The sequence below is a fragment of the Leucopleurus acutus genome (genome assembly GCF_964270905.1).
Source record: "Leucopleurus acutus genome assembly, chromosome: 3".
NCBI classification, from domain to species: Eukaryota; Metazoa; Chordata; class Mammalia; order Artiodactyla; family Delphinidae; genus Leucopleurus; species Leucopleurus acutus.
This window is the reverse complement of record NC_139145.1, coordinates 64366757-64385558: the sequence shown is the minus strand read 5'-3', so window position 1 is coordinate 64385558 and position 18802 is coordinate 64366757. Positions and strand designations below refer to the sequence as shown.

Below are 18802 nucleotides of genomic sequence, written 5' to 3'. Positions count from 1 at the left end.
TGGAGGAATGTGTGTTTTCTAGAGTTGAGTTGAATTGGGGCCTGAATAGGAGAGGAGTTTGTCAGAGAGTTGTTGGCTTATTCTCTATTCTGTACATTTCCTGGGCAAAAGTACCCCCTTATCAGTCCCCCGACCTCTCGACCCCATTGTCAACTGGTACAGGTGAAGCCAGGGCCTGAGGTTGTCATGGGCTAGGATACTGAGGTAGCGCTGGGGCTCCTGGGTCTGTGCCTCACAGACCCCTTTGGTTGAGACACAGAGCCCTCCAGGTGTGAGTTGGTCCACTCTTCCCCAGGAAGAGGAGGCAGGGCCAGCCTTGGAGTCTGTGCAGCTTCTCAGGGTTCAGGAGGGCCCTGTCAAAATGCTGCTTCTCCAGCAGCCTCCAGGCCGGGCTGAAGGGCACCAGCTGAGTGCAAGGCCAGGGAGTGCACAGCCCTGGCAGGCTGAGGAGAGGAAGTCCTACAGCCATGCGCCCGTTGACCCCCTCCGGTCCAGCCTCAGATCGTTTCACGGCCATGCGTTGGTGACTCGAGTGAGTGAACAGGGCCGAGAACTATGCCGTGGGGGAGGCTTTCTGCAAAGACCCATGACTGTTGGTGGCCTGGTCAGCAGGCCCAGTCTCTGCCCATGACCCTGTGCCAACAGTCAAGAGTATCCAGCCTGTCTCTGGGCACCACGCCAGCTTGGGCTGGACGCATCGAGGCTTCAAGGCAGGGGTTGAGACTGAGGCTGTGTGTAGCCTGGGTCCACATTCAGTTCCAGCACTTCCAGCTTTGTGCCTTCTGAGCTATAGTTTCTACTTCTCTGAGTTTCAGTTTCCTTTCCTGTAAAATGGGAATAAGGATCTAGCTGACCTTAGATCCCAGGAAAGATAGGGGATAGAGCTTAGCACACTACCGTCCATTGTTAGTGGTGGTTATTGTTGCTGTTCTGTGTCTTAGAAGGGTGGGCTACTCAGATGGCAGGCTCCAGGGAGGACTGAAAGGGCAGGCCCAGTGCTAAGGCCCAGGAATCATGCATCCTCCCTGATTGATTTGCCTCCCAAGGCAGGAGTTTTGCTGAGAGAAGCAGGGGTCATGCTACCACCAGCATGAAATCCCATTTTACGGTCAGCCTAGAAGATATGCTCTCCTAAAATTTCAGCCTTAGGCCTCAGCTGTGGCAGGCAGCACAGGAAGGCATGGCCACTGCAGCCTCCCAGAGTTATTCACAGCTGACAAAAAAAATTGCAGCTCTGATGATCAGCGATCAGCCCAACAAACACCGGTTGGTGTCCCTAGCAACTGTGCTGATAGTTTGGGCTACGTGGGGCCTCACTGCCTGTGGCTCTGGATCTGGTTACCAGGACTTTATTGAAGGTTTCACCTGGCCTGAGAGGAGCCGAGAGGGCAGGGGCAGCTTTCAGACACACACGCCCCAGGGGATGGACCTGTAGGAACTCCCCATAGCTCTCTCCAGGAGAGGAAGGTCCTGCCCTCCCCCACACTCGCCACCTGCTTCCTGGGCAGTTGTCACACCTCGTTTACTCTGTCCTCAGTGCCTGGGTTGTGTCTCCTTGACCTCCCACCAAAGCCTATCTTGTCCTGGGCAGCCGTGGCCTCCAGCCTGCAGCTCGTCAACCCCATGGCTCCCAACTCTAGGATTTTTTCCAACCCATTAGCCCCTCCACCCACTCAAACCCTGTCACCCCCTCCAACTGCTTCGGGTCAGTAGCCCCGAATCCCCAATCCCCCTTCTTCACCACAGTCTCCCATTCTCCCTGCTCAGTTCCTCCTTCACTGTCCCCTGCTTTCTTCACTCCCACCCCATGTGGCATCAGCTCACTGCCAGTCCCTTGCACCTGTGCAAAGGCCACACCCCAGGCAGAGCCTCACCCAGTAGGAGGCACTCAGCCCACCAGGAGCGATCCTATAGCAGTGAGCAGGTGAGCCCCCCAGGGTGCCTGCCAGCCAGCCTTGGTGGGACACTAGCCAGCAGCATTCTGGGCTCCCCCATTACCACCTGTCTGCACCCCTGCCCCCCTCCCTCAGGGCTCCCCCGTCTCTTAGCAGACCTCACCTCCTGTTCCTCAGACCAGAACCCTCCAACTCCTCGGCCGGTGGTGCCCTCTGCGCCTGCTCTCTGCCCTTTTCTCCCGTGTCCTCCCCTCCCCGCCCCCCAGGGATTTCTTTCCAGCCCACACCCCGCAGCACAGGAGTATCTGTCTTGTCTTCACCCCCCTCCGTCTCCAGGATTCCTCCAGTGTCCATATTCATTTTACCTTCTCCCATCTTCAAAAGAAGTCCTCCCTCCCCGTGTCCCTCTAGTCATGGGTTTCTCACCCTTGTTACTCTCTCTCCTTTTCTGTCATCCCTCACTGTTCTTACTTCCTTGCTTCTCACTCTGCTTAGGCTCCTGCCACCACCATATTCCAGAACCTTCCACCAGGGCCACCTACAGCCTCCATCTCCCGTTTCTCCATCCTCATCCCCCAGCCTTCTCAGCAGTGGTTGCCACAGTCAAGCATGCCCTTGATCTTGAAACACTTTTCCTGTGGATGCTCTGACCAGATTCCCCCCGATACCCCAGTTCTGCTCCCTCTCTGAGTCCTCCTTGGTCCCAGGGATCATTCACCACACTAGGTCTGACCTCTCATTGCGCATCTGCTCCACAGCTTTACTCCCCATCAGGAGGCTGGCTCCAGCCCACACCTGCCTCCCCAGCTCCAGCCTCTCATGCCCAGTATGCGCTGTCCCCACAGCAACCTCCCCAGGCTCCATGAATGCCCCCTACACTGGTCCATTCTAGCTCGAGATAACTGGCTGGGCGTTCTCCCTGCCCCTCTCCTCTCCTCAGCCCACATCCAGGTTCTCTTTGCAAAACTTGCTGTTATCAAAACAATTTTATCAAAAAGTAAACCCTGCTTTTATTACTGATCCCTGCTCTAGTTCAGGGGGACTTTTCCACTTGATTCCTTTTTGTACTCTTTAATTTTTTTTTTTTAAAGAGAACATTTTGTCTTTATAATAAGAAAAGAACAAGGTAAGAAGTCTGATAGCCTGGGTGGGCTTCTAAGGTGGTATCTATACTTTTCCCCAAAAGCCATCATGGAAGAGGAATTTTACAACATTCAGTAACGTGTAGCTATATTACCAAGAACCTTGGGAGAAATTAGAGAAGTAATTGATGATTCCAGGGTGAAGTGGGAATAAGGGGTCACAGTGTGACCAAAGTACCAACCAAAGAATGTTGGCACCATTGGGATTCTCACAGAATCTTCCGTAGCAGGAATCTCCAGACATGAGTGATTGTGGAATGTATGTACCCTTATCATGGAAAGAAAATTGAGCATTTACCTCCAATGTATTGTATTGTTAGTATCTCATTTATATCTTCCATGGTATATTATAAAAGCAAACCTAATCAGAATTTCTAATAGCACCAAAAAAAACCCCCCAAACACTAGAAGTTCTAATATTTTCTTCCTATACTGTGATGAGCTGTCAAAATCAATAGCCCATGCAGCTCACTTTGGAGGCCCTTGGCCTAGGACAGTAGTTCTTAGGTTCCATGGTGCTATGTAAAATGTATATTTGAGGGCCCCCGCCTCCAGAGAGTTTGATATTCCCCCAAGCCTGGGAATCTGTATTTTTAACCAGCCACCCCAGGGATTTGGGGGAAATCTTGGCCAGTAATTCATTTGAGCCTGCCTTAAGAAACCTTGCTCTAGTGTTTCGAAAAGATTAAAAAAAAAAGAAAGAAACTACATCTGTTTTTGTTTGTTTGTTTGTTTGTTTGTTTTCGGTACGCGGGCCTCTCACTGTTGTGGCCTCTCCTGTTGCGGAGCACAGGCTCCGGACGCGCAGGCTCAGCGGCCATGGCTCACGGGCCCAGCTGCTCCGCGGCACGTGGGATCTTCCCAGACCAGGGCACGAACGCGTGTCCCCTGCATCAGCAGGCGGACTCCCAACCACTGCACCACCAGGGAAGCCCTACCTCTGTATTTTAATAGGAAGTAGACCTTGGCTGATCTGTTTTTAGGCTGGAAATATTGAATGGCTTGTTCTTAGGCCTCCAAAGTAGCCACGAACCCATCCACCTCTCTTCATCCCTACTGTCCCCATGCGTACTTGGCCACATGACTGCCAGGAGGAAAGAGACCAGGATGTGAGGAGAATAAGGTTGGGCTGTTTAGATGTGGTGGACAGGAATGCCCTCTGGAGGTGATATTTGAGCCAAGACCTGAAGGATGAGGTCTAGCTTTGGGAAGAGAGGGTTGAAGAGCATTTGGGGCCAAGAGTTGGATATATATCAAGGCCCCAAGGCAGAAGTGGGCTGGACACAGAAAGAAAGGGACTGGAGGGCAGTGCAGCTGGAGCTTGGAGAACTGTGGGACATAGACTGTGAGGATGACAGTGGGAGGTCAGATTGGGCAAGGGTCTGAGCTGTGGCTCTGGTTTTTTTAAGTGTGACAGGAGGAAAACTATATCTGTTTCCTAGGGCTACTGCGACAAAGTACTACAAACTCCGTGGCTTTAAACAACATAAATTTGTTTTCTCACAGTTCTAGAGGCCAGAAATTCTAGATCCAGGTGTTGGCAGGGTTGATTCCTCCTAGAGGCTCTGAGGCTGAAACTCTCCATACCTCTCTCCTAGCTTCCGGTGGTTGCTGGCAACCCTTGGTGTTCTGTGACTTGTAGACCCATGACTCCAGTCTCTGTCATCACACGGCATTCTCTCAGTATGTCTTCACATGGCCTTTTATAAGTCATTGCTGCCCAGCAGAGCAGAGAGATGCTGACCAAGTACTGACCCAGGCAGCCCTGACCCAGACTTGGGGGTGGTGAGAAGGTTCCCTGGAGGAAGGGGCAGATAGGCCAGGTGGGAGGTGATCACAGAGGGGCACAGTGCATTTAGGGCTCACTCATATCCAGTGTAATCTTAACTAATTACATCCAAGGTTCCAGGTGGACATAAATTTTGGGAAAGGGCACTATTCAACCCAGTGCAGAATCTGTTGGAGGTTTCAAGGGGAGGAAGATTTACATTTTAAGATTTACATTTGTATTTCAAGAATATTGCTCCAGGATAGCAGAGAGGTCAAAACAGCTGGCTGTCCAGGTGAAGATGATGGGGGTGTCCAGGAGGTGGAGGGAGCTGTTGGGATGGGAGGGAGTCAGGTTCACCGGGAACAGGAATTCCCTGTGGTATTCCAGTCCAGTGGTTAGGACTCTGAGCTTTCACTGCATGGGCCCGGCTTCGATCCCTGGTCGGGGAACTAAGATCCCGCAAGCTGTGCAGAGCGGCCAGAAAAAAAAGTTCACCAGGAAGGACTGATGGGACATACTGATGGATCAGCTGTGGAGCAGATGAGGAGGGGCTGGTCCTTAAGGATGACTCCTGGGTCTCAGCACTTACACATCCCTGCTCCCTGCTCCCCACCACCACCCACATCCCTCCACAGTTCCCCCTGACCTGGCTCAGTGAGGCCTCAGAGCCTGACACTCTAGCCACAAGGCCTTGCTCTCCTCTCCCCTACCTGGCCTTACTCTGGGTTCTTGTCTTCAGCCTGTCCCCCTCTGTGATCACCTCCCACCTGGCCTATCTGCCCCTTCCTCCAGGGAACCTTCTCACCACCCCCAAGTCTGGGTCAGGGCTGCCTGGGTCAGTACTTGGTCAGCATCTCTCTGCTCTGCAGGGCAGCAAGCTCTCAGAAGAAAGGGGCCCTGGTGGCACTGCTCGTAGCTGAGCCCAGGGCCCAACACAAGCCTGTGCTTAGGGACGTGGGAGGAGTCCAGGATCTGCAAGGAAGTCAGACGGTGCCAGTGAGCTGAAGCAAGGGCAGGCCGGGCCAGGTGGCTGCCCCTTGGGGAGGTGCTGGCCACAGGAGAGCCTGGTGTTCACAGTCTAGGCTGGGGTGCGGAGTACTGCTGAGAGTCCGTGCAGAACCTGTTCTCCAGAGGCCTGGTAGCCTGGTTCAGGTGTTCCGGGGTCTCCTTCACGACTAGGCTCAGGAAGGAGAGGAGGAGGCCCACGCCAGCAGAGAGGTCTGATAACGGCTACCCCAGGGCAGTAGAAGTGATGGTCATGACAACAGGCAGGGGCTCTGGAACTCTCAAGTCATGCCCAGGCAGTTTAAGGATATGAAGACTGAACTCAGCCTTGAAGACGGAACCCAGCTGGAGGTAGAATCTGGTGGGACCCGGGATTCCAGTTCCGCACTTTCTGGCCAGCTGTCCCTGTTGCTGCTGGAGACTGTGACCCAAGCTGAGGAAGTGCTAGAGCAAGGCAGTGTCCTGACGGGGAGGAGGCCTGGTCTCGGTCCCAGAGTGTGACGTACCCTGAGAGCAGCCGGTGAGGGATGGCGCGCTGGGCAGAGGGAGGTGCCAGGTGGCCAGGGAGCGATGCGGCGCATCCTTCAGGTGCTTCCAGACCAGTTACAGGGTGGGCCGTGTCCCATGGGCTAAGCAAGCTGGTCTCCCAGGCCCTAAGGGGCTCTTCCCAGCTGGCCTAAGGGAGTCAGAGAGGCCTTGCCCTTCCCCACGAGGAGTTCTGTCTCTAGCTGACCGACTATGGCCGAGTGCACTTGGGCCCTTGACCAGAGCAGCTGTGGGCCTGGCTCAGGGCCAGTGCAGCAAGTGGACCCGGGGCAGCTGCGGGCTGGACCCCTGTGCGTCAGGCACAGCCCGTCCGCTCAGAGCTCTTCTGCTGGAGCGCTCTCTGCTCATGTGCCGGTCATTCGTGTCTCAGGATAGGTGGTTTTTGCCCGGGTGCTTGTGGCTAAAGTTTCTTCAATGGAAAGAAGCCTTGGACAGGAACCAAGGGGTGAACTTGGTGACCTCTCGAGGTCCCCACAAGCCTTGGGGCACTGTGTATACAGGGCAGGGCAGCCACGTTGGAAGGGCCTTGGGCACTGGCATGACTCAGCCCGGAAGTTTAGGCCGAGAAGAGGAAGGCAGTCGCCCGCCTGAGCTCTGCAGATGCTCTCCCTGCTGGCTGTGATCCGAAACACAGCCTTGGCCCCGTGGTTTGGATCAGAGTGTTGCAGCTCAGGGCTGAGGATGCCTTCAGTGCCTGGGTATTGATTCCCAGATGTCCTGGGCAGGTTAGGCAGTGGTGGCCCCTCAGAGCTAGGAGGTCCGGGTGGTTGCTTGTGAGTAAGGTGGAAAACCTCTCTTGTGTTTCCTCAGGTTAGAAATCTGTGCTACATGGTGACAAGGCGCGAGAGAACGAAACACGCCATCTGCAAACTCCAGGAGCAGATATTCCACCTGCAGATGAAACTTATTGAACAGGATCTGTGTCGAGGTAGGCGTCCCACCCCTGCCGGCCGCCGCCACCCCTCCTGTGCACACCCTCAAGGGGCTGGGTCCCCGTGAGGATGTGCGTCTTCGGGGCCTGATGCGGCATGTGTACAGGGTCAGGGGCCATGGGCCCCCATCCCTACCCTCTGTATCCAGTTAGTAGGCCCAGGTGGGGGCCCTGCCGGGGTCCTAGGTGTGTGTTGGCAGGCAAGGAGCCAAAGATGCAATGTGGGCATCGGACCTGCCCTCGGGGAGCTTTCTGGTTCACAGGGCGCTCAGGCAGTGCTGGGCCATAGTGGTTCAGGAGGAAATTGCACGTGAACAGGTACAAACCAGAAGTCCCAGCGCCTCTGTGCTGGTGCTGGGGCAGGAAGGGCCCAAGCTGGCGAGCTTCCCTGAACCCCTGTGTGCCTGCGTTTCGATTCTGAAGAAGGCAGCTCTTACGCTTTTGCCATCACGTGCATTTAACAGATCTGGAAGTCAAAGGTCAAAGAAGCTCTGACAGTGGTCTTACTTATTAGTTGTGGATATTGCTGGACAACAGGGCCCTTCCTGGACTGTTTACATGTTAAGGAAGGCGGTGCTTAGCCCGGAAAATGGTACTCTAATGTTGAATTGTATGCAGCAGAAATAGCTGGATGGAGAGATTTTTAAGCCAGGGGCTGCCGCTGCCAGCTCAGCCTGTGGGTCAGGCTGGGCCTGGAGTAGAGGGAGGAAACCTGCCCGGCCACCACCAGAGCCAATGGCTGAGAACCTGCTACTGCCCCACCCCTGCCCAAGAGCTGAGCTGCCTCGACTACGCTTTGGAATCACCACCTACTCTGGCCCCAGAAGCCAGCACTGCCCAGGACAGGTGCTGGGTCATGGTGGGTCACAGCCATGTAGAGGTCAGGGCTGACCGTGTACCTCAAGGACTATGGCAGCTTCCTGGCTGCCCAACCTTTCCAGGCTCCCTCTCATCTGTCGGTTCCTTCGGCGAGCGCTGATTGAGTATAGACAGGATGCCGGGCTCTGTGGCGGGCACTGCGAGTACCCTGCCATGGACTGAATGGACAGGCTTCCTGTCCTCGTGGAGCTCACCATCTGGAAAGACAAAGGAAAGTGGTGTCCAAGGGGCTGCCGTTGGTGCCAGTGCAGGGACAGAGGTATCAGGGTTGGCTTCATGGTGGTGGTGTTGCCGGAACATCTCAGCCGCCTTAGGACTCACTGTGGCCACACATTCAACTGCAGGAAGGCAGCAGAGAGTGGTAAGGTGTGCAGTGCTCACAGGCACAGGATTCCAGAACCACGGTCCGGAGCTTGGAGGGTCGGCATCCCCGCATTGAGCCGGAGACATTCGCAGCTCCTAGACCTGAGTGGCAGCAACAGGCCACCTTTTGGTCAGGGCAGGGCATGCAAGGCATTTGGAGAGATTAGTTGGCCTCTGAATCTGATGCCCTCAGTGTTGTGACGCTTGACCCGTGGGGTGAGACATGGGCTACAGGCATATTGCTGAGGCCTGTCTGGCCAGAGGGCTAGAGGAGGTTTCCCAGGGGCAGTGTATTTAAGCTGTGAGCTGAACCAGGTGAAGGACAGGGCAGGGAAACTGCATATTTGGGGACCTGGAGGCCAGAGCTGTCTTGTTAGAGAAACTGCAAGGAAGCTGGCATATCTACAACTAGGGCAGAAGGAAAATGTCTGAAGTGAGGCCGAGGGGTTGCCAGGGTCAGGTGTGCAAGGTCTTGTGCCCTTGGAAGGACCTCAGACCATGGTGAGGGCAGTGGGGGACTTGAGAAGCCCCTCTCTGAAGTATCTAGGCACTGGTTCCATGTGATAGATGAGAAGACTGAGGCCTGGCCTGAGGTTACACAGGGAATGAACAGCAGAGTTGGGAAGATTCCCGGAGTTGGGGCCACACTCCTCAACCTTCTCTTAAACGCTTACTCAGGAAGCCCTCCAGCCTCTGGCTGAGAAGCTGGGAGAAGTTTCCTGGCAGCTCCCCACCACAACATGTCCCTCCCCTGCTCCATTGTGTTCTACGGCTCCCCAGACCCATGTGGTCATGGACTAAAAGGACATGAGGGCCAGGTGTGGACCCTGAGCCTCCCATCAAAGCAGACCAGGAGAGCGAAGCAGGGGACTTGCTCAAGGGCGCTGACCGCTGTGTCAGGAGTTGAACCCAAGGCTCTTGACTCCTCAGTGTCCTGTCTACCTTCAGGTCTGGCTCCTTGGGCTGGCATTTAAGGCCCTGCCCTGTCCACTCACCTCCAGCCTTCCCACCCACCAGGACTCTGTCCTGAGATCTTTAGGCCATATAGATCAGACGTCCAGGTCCTACAAAGCGGTCTTCCACCCTCCTCGTGGCCCTGTGCCCCTCACCAAGCCCCTCAAGGGCAGTTACCCCTCTCTCCCACACTAGCTATTCCCCGACTCACTGGAGCCCCAGTTATCCCAGGTCCCACGTGGCTCAGAGCCAGGAGGAGGTGACCTAGAAGGCAAGGCACTGGCTGATGGGGAGGACTCCTTGGATGCCACACAGTGGTCTTAGTTCCGGCTGGGCTGCTTGGGGTAACAATCTCCCTCCTGCTCTCTCTTTCCCTGACGCAGAGCGGTCTGGGAGGAGAGCAAAGGGCAAGAAGAGCGACTCGAAAAGGAAAGGCCGCGAGGGTCCGAAGGGCAGCCCCGAGAAGAAAGAGAAAGTGAAGGCAGGGTCCGACTCAGTCCTGGGGCAGCTTGGTGAGTGGCCTGGTGCACACAGCCAGGCTCATACCATCACTCCACTTGCAGCTCCCCACGAAAGGCCATGGGGACCACCAGCATCCCTGCTGCAGAGTGGGACACCCGAGAGGGGTAGCCGGGCCCTTGCTTGCCCACGCACTCCTTCCAGCCATAAAGGAGGCTGGGGTCTGGCGTCCTGAGGGTTCCTCTTTTGTAGACTGGAGACTGGGCCCAAGAGCTCAGGGACTGCTAGGCCATCCTGGCCCTTCCAGGAACCCAGCATCATGCTGGGAGGTGAGGGCCTGCCATAATTCTCTGTCCCTGTCCCCCTCTGCCAGAATGTCCTCAAATGGGCCTCCCTTCAGCCCCAGCAAATCTTCCGGGAGCCACCCAGAGAGACCCATAGGAGTGGCCCTGGCCCAGCCCATCTCATTGTCACAGACCTGCTGCCCCGTTAAGCACAGCAGTCCTAGAGGGACCCTCAGCCTTGGGCTTTGTCTCCTAGGATGTCACATGCTTCCTCTAGAGCACTTCTCAGGGCAGGGGTGGTGTCCCCTTCCCGACCTCACCTCTAGTGTAGAAGCCCCAGGTCATCTTTTATTTTCCTCAGTCTCAGGAAGGAAACAACTTGGTATCTAATGGGAAGCCCAGTCTCACCAGCTGCCGCCTCCCAAGACCTCAGTAAAGGAGGGAGGGCCCATAGCTGGAGCTGGCCCTGGCATCCAAAAGGGACCTTCTACCCAGATATACCTTGCTGTCCGGTTCACGCCTGACGCCCATATCCAAGTTACCCGCTTTGGAAGCTCTGAGAAGCGACACATGAAAATCTAGTGCCCCCTGGTGGCCTGAGGATGCTTTCCTCCCTTCCTCCATCCCTTATGCCCCCAGGATACAGGGTGACGGGCAGGCCTGGGCGTCCACCTTGTGCAATCTCGAAGGGCCCTCGCTTGGTTTCATGCTCTGCTGTTGCCACTTTGAAATTCTTAAAATTTTTGAACAGGGAGCCCACATTTTCACTTTACGCTCTGCTTCTCAAACTGTGAAGCCTGTCGCAGGCGCAGGACGTCCTTCTGGGGAGAGGGGTATTTGGTGTGGAGCCTGCTTTTTGGCGATGTTGGCAGGATGGATGGATGAAACAAGATAACTCAACAGGGTATAGCACAGAGGGAAAGAGGGAGGAAGGTACGGTGGTGTGCAGGGGAGGGTCAGAGAGGGCTTCCTGAAGGAGAGTGGGACACACACCTGCTGGCATCTCACCTGCCTTCTTTCTCCCTTCGGCCAGGCCTGTCCACTTCGTTCCCCATCGACGGCACCTTCTTCAACAGCTGGCTGGCGCAGTCGGTGCAGATCACGGCAGAGAACATGGCCATGAGCGAGTGGTCGTTAAACAACGGGCACCGCGAGGACCCTGCTCCAGGGCTGCTGTCGGAGGAGCTGCTGCAGGACGAGGAGACGCTGCTGAGCTTCATGCGGGACTCCTCGCTGCGACCTGGCGACCCTGCCAGGAAGGCCCGTGGCCGCACCCGCCTGCCTGCCAAGAAGAAACCACCACAGGATGGGCCCGGTTCACGGACGACTCCAGACAAAACCCCCAAGAAGCCCTGGGGTCAGGATGCTGGCAGCGGCAAGGGGGGTCAGGGGCCACCTGCCAGGAAGCCACCACGGCGAACGCCTTCTCACCTGCCATCCAGTCCTACGGCCGAGGACTGTCCCGTCCCAGCAGCTCCTGAGAGTCCCCCACCGCTGGCCCCCGAGACCCCGGACGAGGCGGCCCCAATGGCTGCCGACCCGAATGTCCAAGTGCCTGGCCCTGCAGCGAGTCCCAAGCCCTCAGGCCGGCCTCGGCCGCCCCGCGAGAGCAGGGGAACCCGGAGGTCGCCAAGTGCCAGGCCTGACGCCGGGACAGGACCGCCTTCTGCTGTGGCCGAGAGGCCAAAGGTCAGCCTACACTTTGACACTGAGACTGATGGCTACTTCTCTGACGGGGAGATGAGCGACTCAGATGTGGAGGCCGAGGACAGCGGGGTGCAGCGGGGTCCCCGGGAAGCAGGGGCTGAGGAGGTGGTCCGCATGGGGGTACTGGCCTCCTAAGTCACCCCCTACCCCTGTCCTGGGCCCTGCTCTGGTCCGCCCACGAGGCCTCAGCCCAGTCACAACTGCCATTTCCAATCTCTGCTGAGTGTCTCAGACCCTCGAGGCTGCCACTCTGTTGTGGTTTTATTTTTAATATAAAGAGAGTTTCGAATTCCACACTATTGTCTTTCCTCTGTGCTGGCCTAGGACGTTAGGATTCCTTACATGGCTCTGGCCACAAGGACCACACCAGGTCCTGGGCACCATCCCTGCCACGGCAGCATCCCCGCCCAGCCCATGTGGTATTCCTGGGCTCCTGGCTACACGTAGGCAAGGTGAAGAAGAGCTCAGGACTCCAGCCTGCTGCCACTGGGTGACACAGAGTGTCATTTGGGCATTATTATGGCAGATGGGCCAGCCCAGGGCCTGTCCCGCCTTGCCCCCAAATCCCACTGGGGTCCATCTGGGGGGTCCTGCTGCACTCCACTGATCCCCAAGGAAGTATAATAAGTGATACCCAGCCAGAGTCTACTCACTGTCACAAGCACAACGAGCTTATACGAGAAAGCACTGAGGGGGCGAAGAGGGCCTGCTGGTTCCAAGGGAACCACAGCCGTTCCTGATCAACCCACATCATCAGAGGCCTGCCCGCCCACCCCGTGACCCTCCACTCCCTTGCTGCTCTGCCCCTGCCAGCGCCCAGCCCGGCGGCTCTGGGAAGGGCTTCCCAGAATCCTTCTTGAGCTGTGCCGTTTTCTCAGGGGACTCCCAGCCAGCCAGCCGCCAGTGCCGGCGGAGGGCTGCAAGGGAGGGCCAGTGCCCAGATGGGGGGCGTGGGGCTCAGACTCGCCCACTGCAGAGAATCGCTCTGGGACTCCAACTTCCTTCCTTCCTTCGGGGCCAGTCTCGGCCGAGGTCTGATCACTCCCAGATAGCTGACCAGACCAGACCACTTGCCTTTTCAAGTTTCCCAGTCCTGCTAAGAGATGAGCTTCTTCCTCAGTTTCCTTTTGGAAACTCCTCTTTCCAACAAGCAGTGGGATCCCGGGGCCCAGGACGCGTCAGTGACGGCCTGCTGGGGCTGTTTTAAGTGTTGCTGGATCTCCCTGGTTCCTCTCTCCCTCCGAGCCTTAACCTCCTTTCCCAGCCATTCCCTCCCTCCCCACCATCACCGTCCTGCCTTTCCCACCCCACCCTCTAGGTCCCAGGTAGTAGCTCTGAAGAGTTTCAGTGGAGTGGCCCCAGGGTGACAGCTCAGGGAACAAACAAAACAAGGAATTCAGTGAAAACGTGTTTTTCTTTCTTTTATGAATTACTCCTGGATCACTTCTGCCACTGGTAAAGCCAGAACTTCTCCAACAAGAACCTTGCAAAAGCCCAGTGAATCATTCTGTGGATGCCAAAGAATATTTTGACCATAATACAGCACAGCCTGGACCTGACAGCTTGTCACTTGGACTATTTTTTAAACGGAGCTCTTTAGCAACCAAGTATAGAAACATGTTCATCGCACACGTCCAGGAGGCGAGCGCAAGCTCTTGGACGAGGATGCTGTTCTGCTGCTGGTGTTGGATTTCAGATCCCCAGGCTGGGCCTGCTGTGAGCTCTCCTGAACTCTGAGACTCACTGTGGGAGGAGACTGATGGCGAAACCAGCGTGGCAAAAGTGTTCCCATGGGGTTGCCCCCACGTGACACACGAAGCGCAAATCGGCGGGATGGGGAAGCGACTTGAGCACCCATCCCCGACTCCAAATTTTCAAGGTACGACAGTGGCATGATCATCGACACTCAAGTTTCATGTGAATTTTATCAAAACAGGAAACAAAGACAACGACTAAGTTTAAAGGGTCGGACAGATTTGTCCAGTCGGAGCAGACTCGGAGTGGGCTTCGAGGACTCTGGGCGTTGGGATGGCATGAGCTACCATGTAGAGTTTAGTCTGCCTGCCCGCCCGCCTTGGCAGTAGTGGCCAGTGCAGTGTCAGCATCAGCATCCCAACCCCATTCTCTGTTTACTGCCTTTGAATAGACCTTCCTTCCCCGTGCTTCGGGTCACCTCGGGCCACAACCTTGTCTGTGCTGGATTGCTCAGTCTGACCTCACAGGAAGCAAAAGGGACGACGAGCTTTAAAGAACAACCAAACTCTGCCGGGGGATGGGAGTGCCAGGAATGGCTCGGGTCTGGTAGACTCAGTACTTGCCTGTTTACCCTTCATCCATCCTGAGGCAGAGTCTGGGCTCCCTGGGGGTGAGGGTAGGGAGAGAAGCAGGGTGGGAAGGTAGTGGGTCTGGCCAGGGTCTGGACTGGGTGAGCCAGGCCGGGCAGCCAGCACTCTTGAGAGAGCCTCTACTCAAGTCGGCCTCTGGATTCCGACCCTTTTCCCGATTGGCTCTTGCTTTGGATTGAACTATCCCTGGGGCCCACATCCTGCACGGAGTCCAAGTGTCCGTAAGGCTGGCTGGCCAGGGTCTCCCAGGCCACGCCCTAGAGCTGTCCTTGTCAGGCAGCTTTCCACCCCTAGGATGTCCACCGGGCTGCAAAGAGGACAAGGATAACCGGTTCCCACTGCTGGCCTTTCTGCTATTAGCCACAGCCCCTTTGCTCTTTTTCCAGCCTGCCGACGGCTTTGCCGCCTCGGAGTTTAAGATGGGAAGCTGGGAAGAAGGTAGGAGGCCTTTTCCAGACCAGAGGCTGAGGCAGACCTTTCGCTTGACCGTATGTGTCCACACTCACTGGCCCTCCTCAGGGAGGGAGAAGCTGCTCTGGAACTCATCCGGGCTCTCATCACCACCCTCCCAATCCCCACTGCCCACCTCCTTCCCCCTCATCACAGTGAGAAAGGATAATGTGCAAGGAAAGTATTTTTATGGATCATAAATGTATTTTAGAACAAATAAGGAGAAGAAAGGTAGAAGGGTTTATTTTATTAAATGAGCTCTGACTCGGTGACAGTGTGTGAGCATTTGCAGTGTGAAGGTCTCAGGTTCCTTGGAGAAGCCACCCAGGTTTCCAGACATGGGTGTTGGACTGTGGATGTGTGAGCCTGTTCCAGAGCACACCTTGTGTGTGTCCGAGTGCAGGCGTATCTGTGTGTGTCGTGTATGGGCACACGATGGGACTTGGGGGACAATTCCTAGAGAATCACCTGCTCGGTTCTAACAGACATTGGCAGCAGCTGGATCTGGCGTTTCCTTGCTTACTGCCAGATGTGGCCAACCTCTGCCCATGCCCGAAGCTCTGTAGAATGGCCTGGGTGCCTGTAGCAAGGCCCTTGGGGAGGCCCCTTCCCATGCCCCTGGCCCAGCTGGCCACATTGGCCAAAGAGCCAGGCTGGAGTCTGGGACCTTGGTTGTTCTTTAAGGCACTTCCTGCTACTTTGTCCCTCAGCTGCACAACACTCTGTGCTCCACATCGGCTCGGGGTGGGGGGATGATATGAATGTCACAGGAGGAGACACCTTCTGTCTTTGTTTCAATGAAAGTGATGTGCCATTTGTTAATATACAAGAGAAATACTGAAAATATATTGAAAAGAGCAATTTTAAATTATTTTTGGCTTATGTTGCAATATTTATTTTCTTGTATTAGAAAAGATTCCTTTGTAGAGAAAAAATGTATTTTTCATTAACGCAAAAACCTATTTCTCCTTTTTGTACATTGTCCATGTTCGCTACCCTTCACGAGCAATAGAATGTATGGCCGCCTGGGGGTGGCCGGTGCCCGCGTGCCCTGCATGATTCTGTGTTGCCGCTGCCGCATAGCTCCCAGTCCCATCCTGTCCTGCTCACTCCTGGGGGTCTTCCAGAGCCCAGCCCCCACTAGGGCCCGTGTCTTCACGACCCCTCTGCACTCCTCATGTGTTGGCAAACGCAGTTAATAAAGCGATGTTTTCTGTGCTGGCTGGTGTGAGGCTCTGTTGCACCGGGGGCGGGGGGTAGAGGTTCACTGAAACAGCGAGTGTTCCCTGGCTGCCCGAAGGGACGTAGCAAGTGCTCAGTACGCACCGGGGCTGGGCATATTTCATTTTCTCCTCACTGCTTTCATTCCCTGGAGTTCAGAGTGGATGATGGAGCTTCGCAAAGCCACACCCCTGCTAAGAGGTGAAGTTCAGCGTTCAAGTCGGGACCCCTTGAGCCACCTACCTGGGGCAGTGGAAAGGTTTGGGAGGAAACTCAGGCCTCTGTCCCTAGATCAGGAAAGGCTTTTGCCCAGGCTTAGTTTTTCACTCATTATTTCCTGAGTACTTACTCCGGGCCAGGCTCTGTAAAGTACGGGGAACGTAGCCACCACCCCAGCTGCCCTGGGGGAGCTCACAGACCAGCAGGGACACAATGAGGGAACTGGGAGGTACTATGGAGGCCTGGGCTGATTGGACAGGGGTGCATTCAGGTTACTCTGAGGAAGCAACGCCGTTCGTTCATGCATGGATTCATTCATTCACTTGACAGTTAGTCTACTGAGCATACGTCTCATTCTGCCAGTGTGCTGGGTCGCACACTGGATGGCACCAGGACCCGGCCCTCCCGGAGCTTCCAGACTTCCAGGCGTCGTAGACTTGAAGAATAACTAGTTGCTCGCCCAAGGGGAGCTGGCTGGGAGGAAGGGACAACAAGCGCTCTGGGTAGAGGGCTCCACAAGCGCAAAGATGGATTAAGCTACGTGCAGAGGGGTTTTGAACCTCCTCTGAGAGCCCAAGGGGAGGCTGTGTGGAAAGGGGCTCGAATTGAGACTCAAGGAATCTAGCTTCTGGGGCCGCTGGCTTAGTTGTTAACCACAGAGAACTGCCCCATTTCCTCCCTGATGCAGTAGAAGGTAAGTCCCCGAGGGCACCTCCAGATCCAAAGTTCTGTGATTCCCCCCGATGCAGAAAAGTGATGGAAAGAAACCCGGGGTGAGTGTATGTGCTTTGAATGCCTATGGAGGGAGGTGTCCCTCACTGAGGGGCCACATCCCTGCTGCTGGGACCTGGGAACCCTGTCTGACAGAGCTGTGTGGGTTCTTTCAGGGCACCCAGCTGAGAGTGAGAAGGGCTCACTCAGCATCCTCAACCGCAGTCAGCATGAGGTGCTGGTGGATCAGCCTCGGGGTTGAGGGGGCTCCTGCTCGGCCAGCCCCCCTAGCTGTGGTTTGGGGCCGTCAGCTCTCTGGGCCAGCTGCCCTGGGCTCGGCACCCCAGCCTCTCCCTCCTCCCAAATCCAGGCCCACTTGACCACAGTGCTCCAGAAGAGTGATGCAGGGGCTCCGTGGCCAGGCCTGCAGCTGCAAAGCTGTGGGGCAGGAGAGGTCAAGGTACCTGTGGGTCCAAAGCAGCAATGTGCAGTAGAAATAAAGTGTGAGCCACATATGTAATTCTAGTAGCCACGTTTCTAACAAGTAAAAAGAAACAGGTAAAATGAATTTTCATAACGTATTTTATTTAATGCATTATATCCAAACTATGATCACTTGAACCTGTAATCAATATAAAATAATTACTAATGAGCCAATGGCACAGGAATCCGAGGGGAGGCCAGGTGTCCACTCCCGCCGTTTCATTCATGCACACATGGATTCAGCACTCACGGGGCATCAGCTGCTGGGCCCTGAGGACTCTGGGATGACCACATGCCCCTCTGCAGAGACCAGGCCAGTGTGGGAGACAAACTTTAATCCGATAGTCCCAAAACCATGTGCAATGACACACAGACTGCGCGGCAGCGGGGAGGGACTCGTGCCCACCCTGAACTTGCCTTGTTCTTGTGAAACTCCTGCAGGGTAAGATCTGGGACGCCATCTGCTGCCCAGCCCTGATGCCGGATGATATGTGGTTTTTTTGCCACAATTTTTTTAAAAAAAGAATACTATATAGGAAAAAAAGAAAGTAACCCTGCTACATTTAATAATGTATGACTGCTTTGCTGCAACAACAAACACAATGTTAAGGAAAAAGAAGCCATTCTAAAACATTAAAAAGAAAACAGAGGGGATTCCCTGGCGGTCTAGTGGTTAGGTCTTTGTGCTCTCACTGCCGGGGGGCCCGGCTACGATCCCGGGTTGGGGAACAATGATCTCGCAAGCTGTGCAGTGCGGCCAAAAAAATTTTGTTAATTAAAAAAATTTTAATTTTAAAAATTAAAAACGAAAAGAGTTCACATTGGGCCTCTCTGCCTTTCCTAGAGCACCCATGACTCCCCTGGGCCCCCCAACTCAAACTCAAGTCTTCTTTTTACCCAACCCTCACAGTTTTTTGCACAGCACTGTAGGAAAATATGTCTGACCCAGGCTGAGGAAACCAGGGTTCTACTCTTCTCTCTGCCGTTGACTTGATGTACCTCAGTTTTCCCATCTGTAAAATGGGAGAAGAGGTTGGGGATACTGCTTTCTCTAGGTCCTGGGAGGAGGGTCCATGGTCAGAGGACGTGGTCAGTGAGGATCAGGTCAGAGTCTGCCGGGGCCCTTCATTTTACCTTAAGGCCAGCTAGGTGAGGTGGGGCTGGCTGGCAGAGGGGGTTACATGAGCCTCCAGACTGAACTTGGACAGAGCAAGAGCAGGAAGACGCTGCAGGCTTTCACACAATCAGAATGCCATCATGGGCCCCGATTCATCTGTCACCAGGTGAGGGGTCAGTAGGAGCATAGCATTAGCCATAGGTGTGATCACGAGGTGAGACACAAGGTCCGGTTGGGACGGTGACAGGGTTAAGCACTGAGCAGGGCCTGCAGGCACTGGAAGGAAGGTGAGGTGTCCATCCTCCAGGCTTGGGTATGGG

General features: G+C 55.3%; 1 protein-coding gene across 1 annotated transcript in view; it reads left to right on the top strand.

Moving 5' to 3' along the window:
• The window catches only part of JADE2 (jade family PHD finger 2), a 42514-nt gene extending 30113 nt beyond the window's left edge, over positions 1–12401 (top strand). Inside the window, exons 10-12 of the mRNA XM_082835143.1 lie at positions 7170–7287; positions 9870–9998; positions 11263–12401. Coding sequence (XP_082691269.1) covers positions 7170–7287; positions 9870–9998; positions 11263–12071 — 1056 coding nt within the window. The 3' untranslated portion in view covers positions 12072–12401. The remainder of the gene's footprint in view (positions 1–7169; positions 7288–9869; positions 9999–11262) is intronic.
• The last annotated feature ends 6401 nt before the right edge of the window (positions 12402–18802 follow it).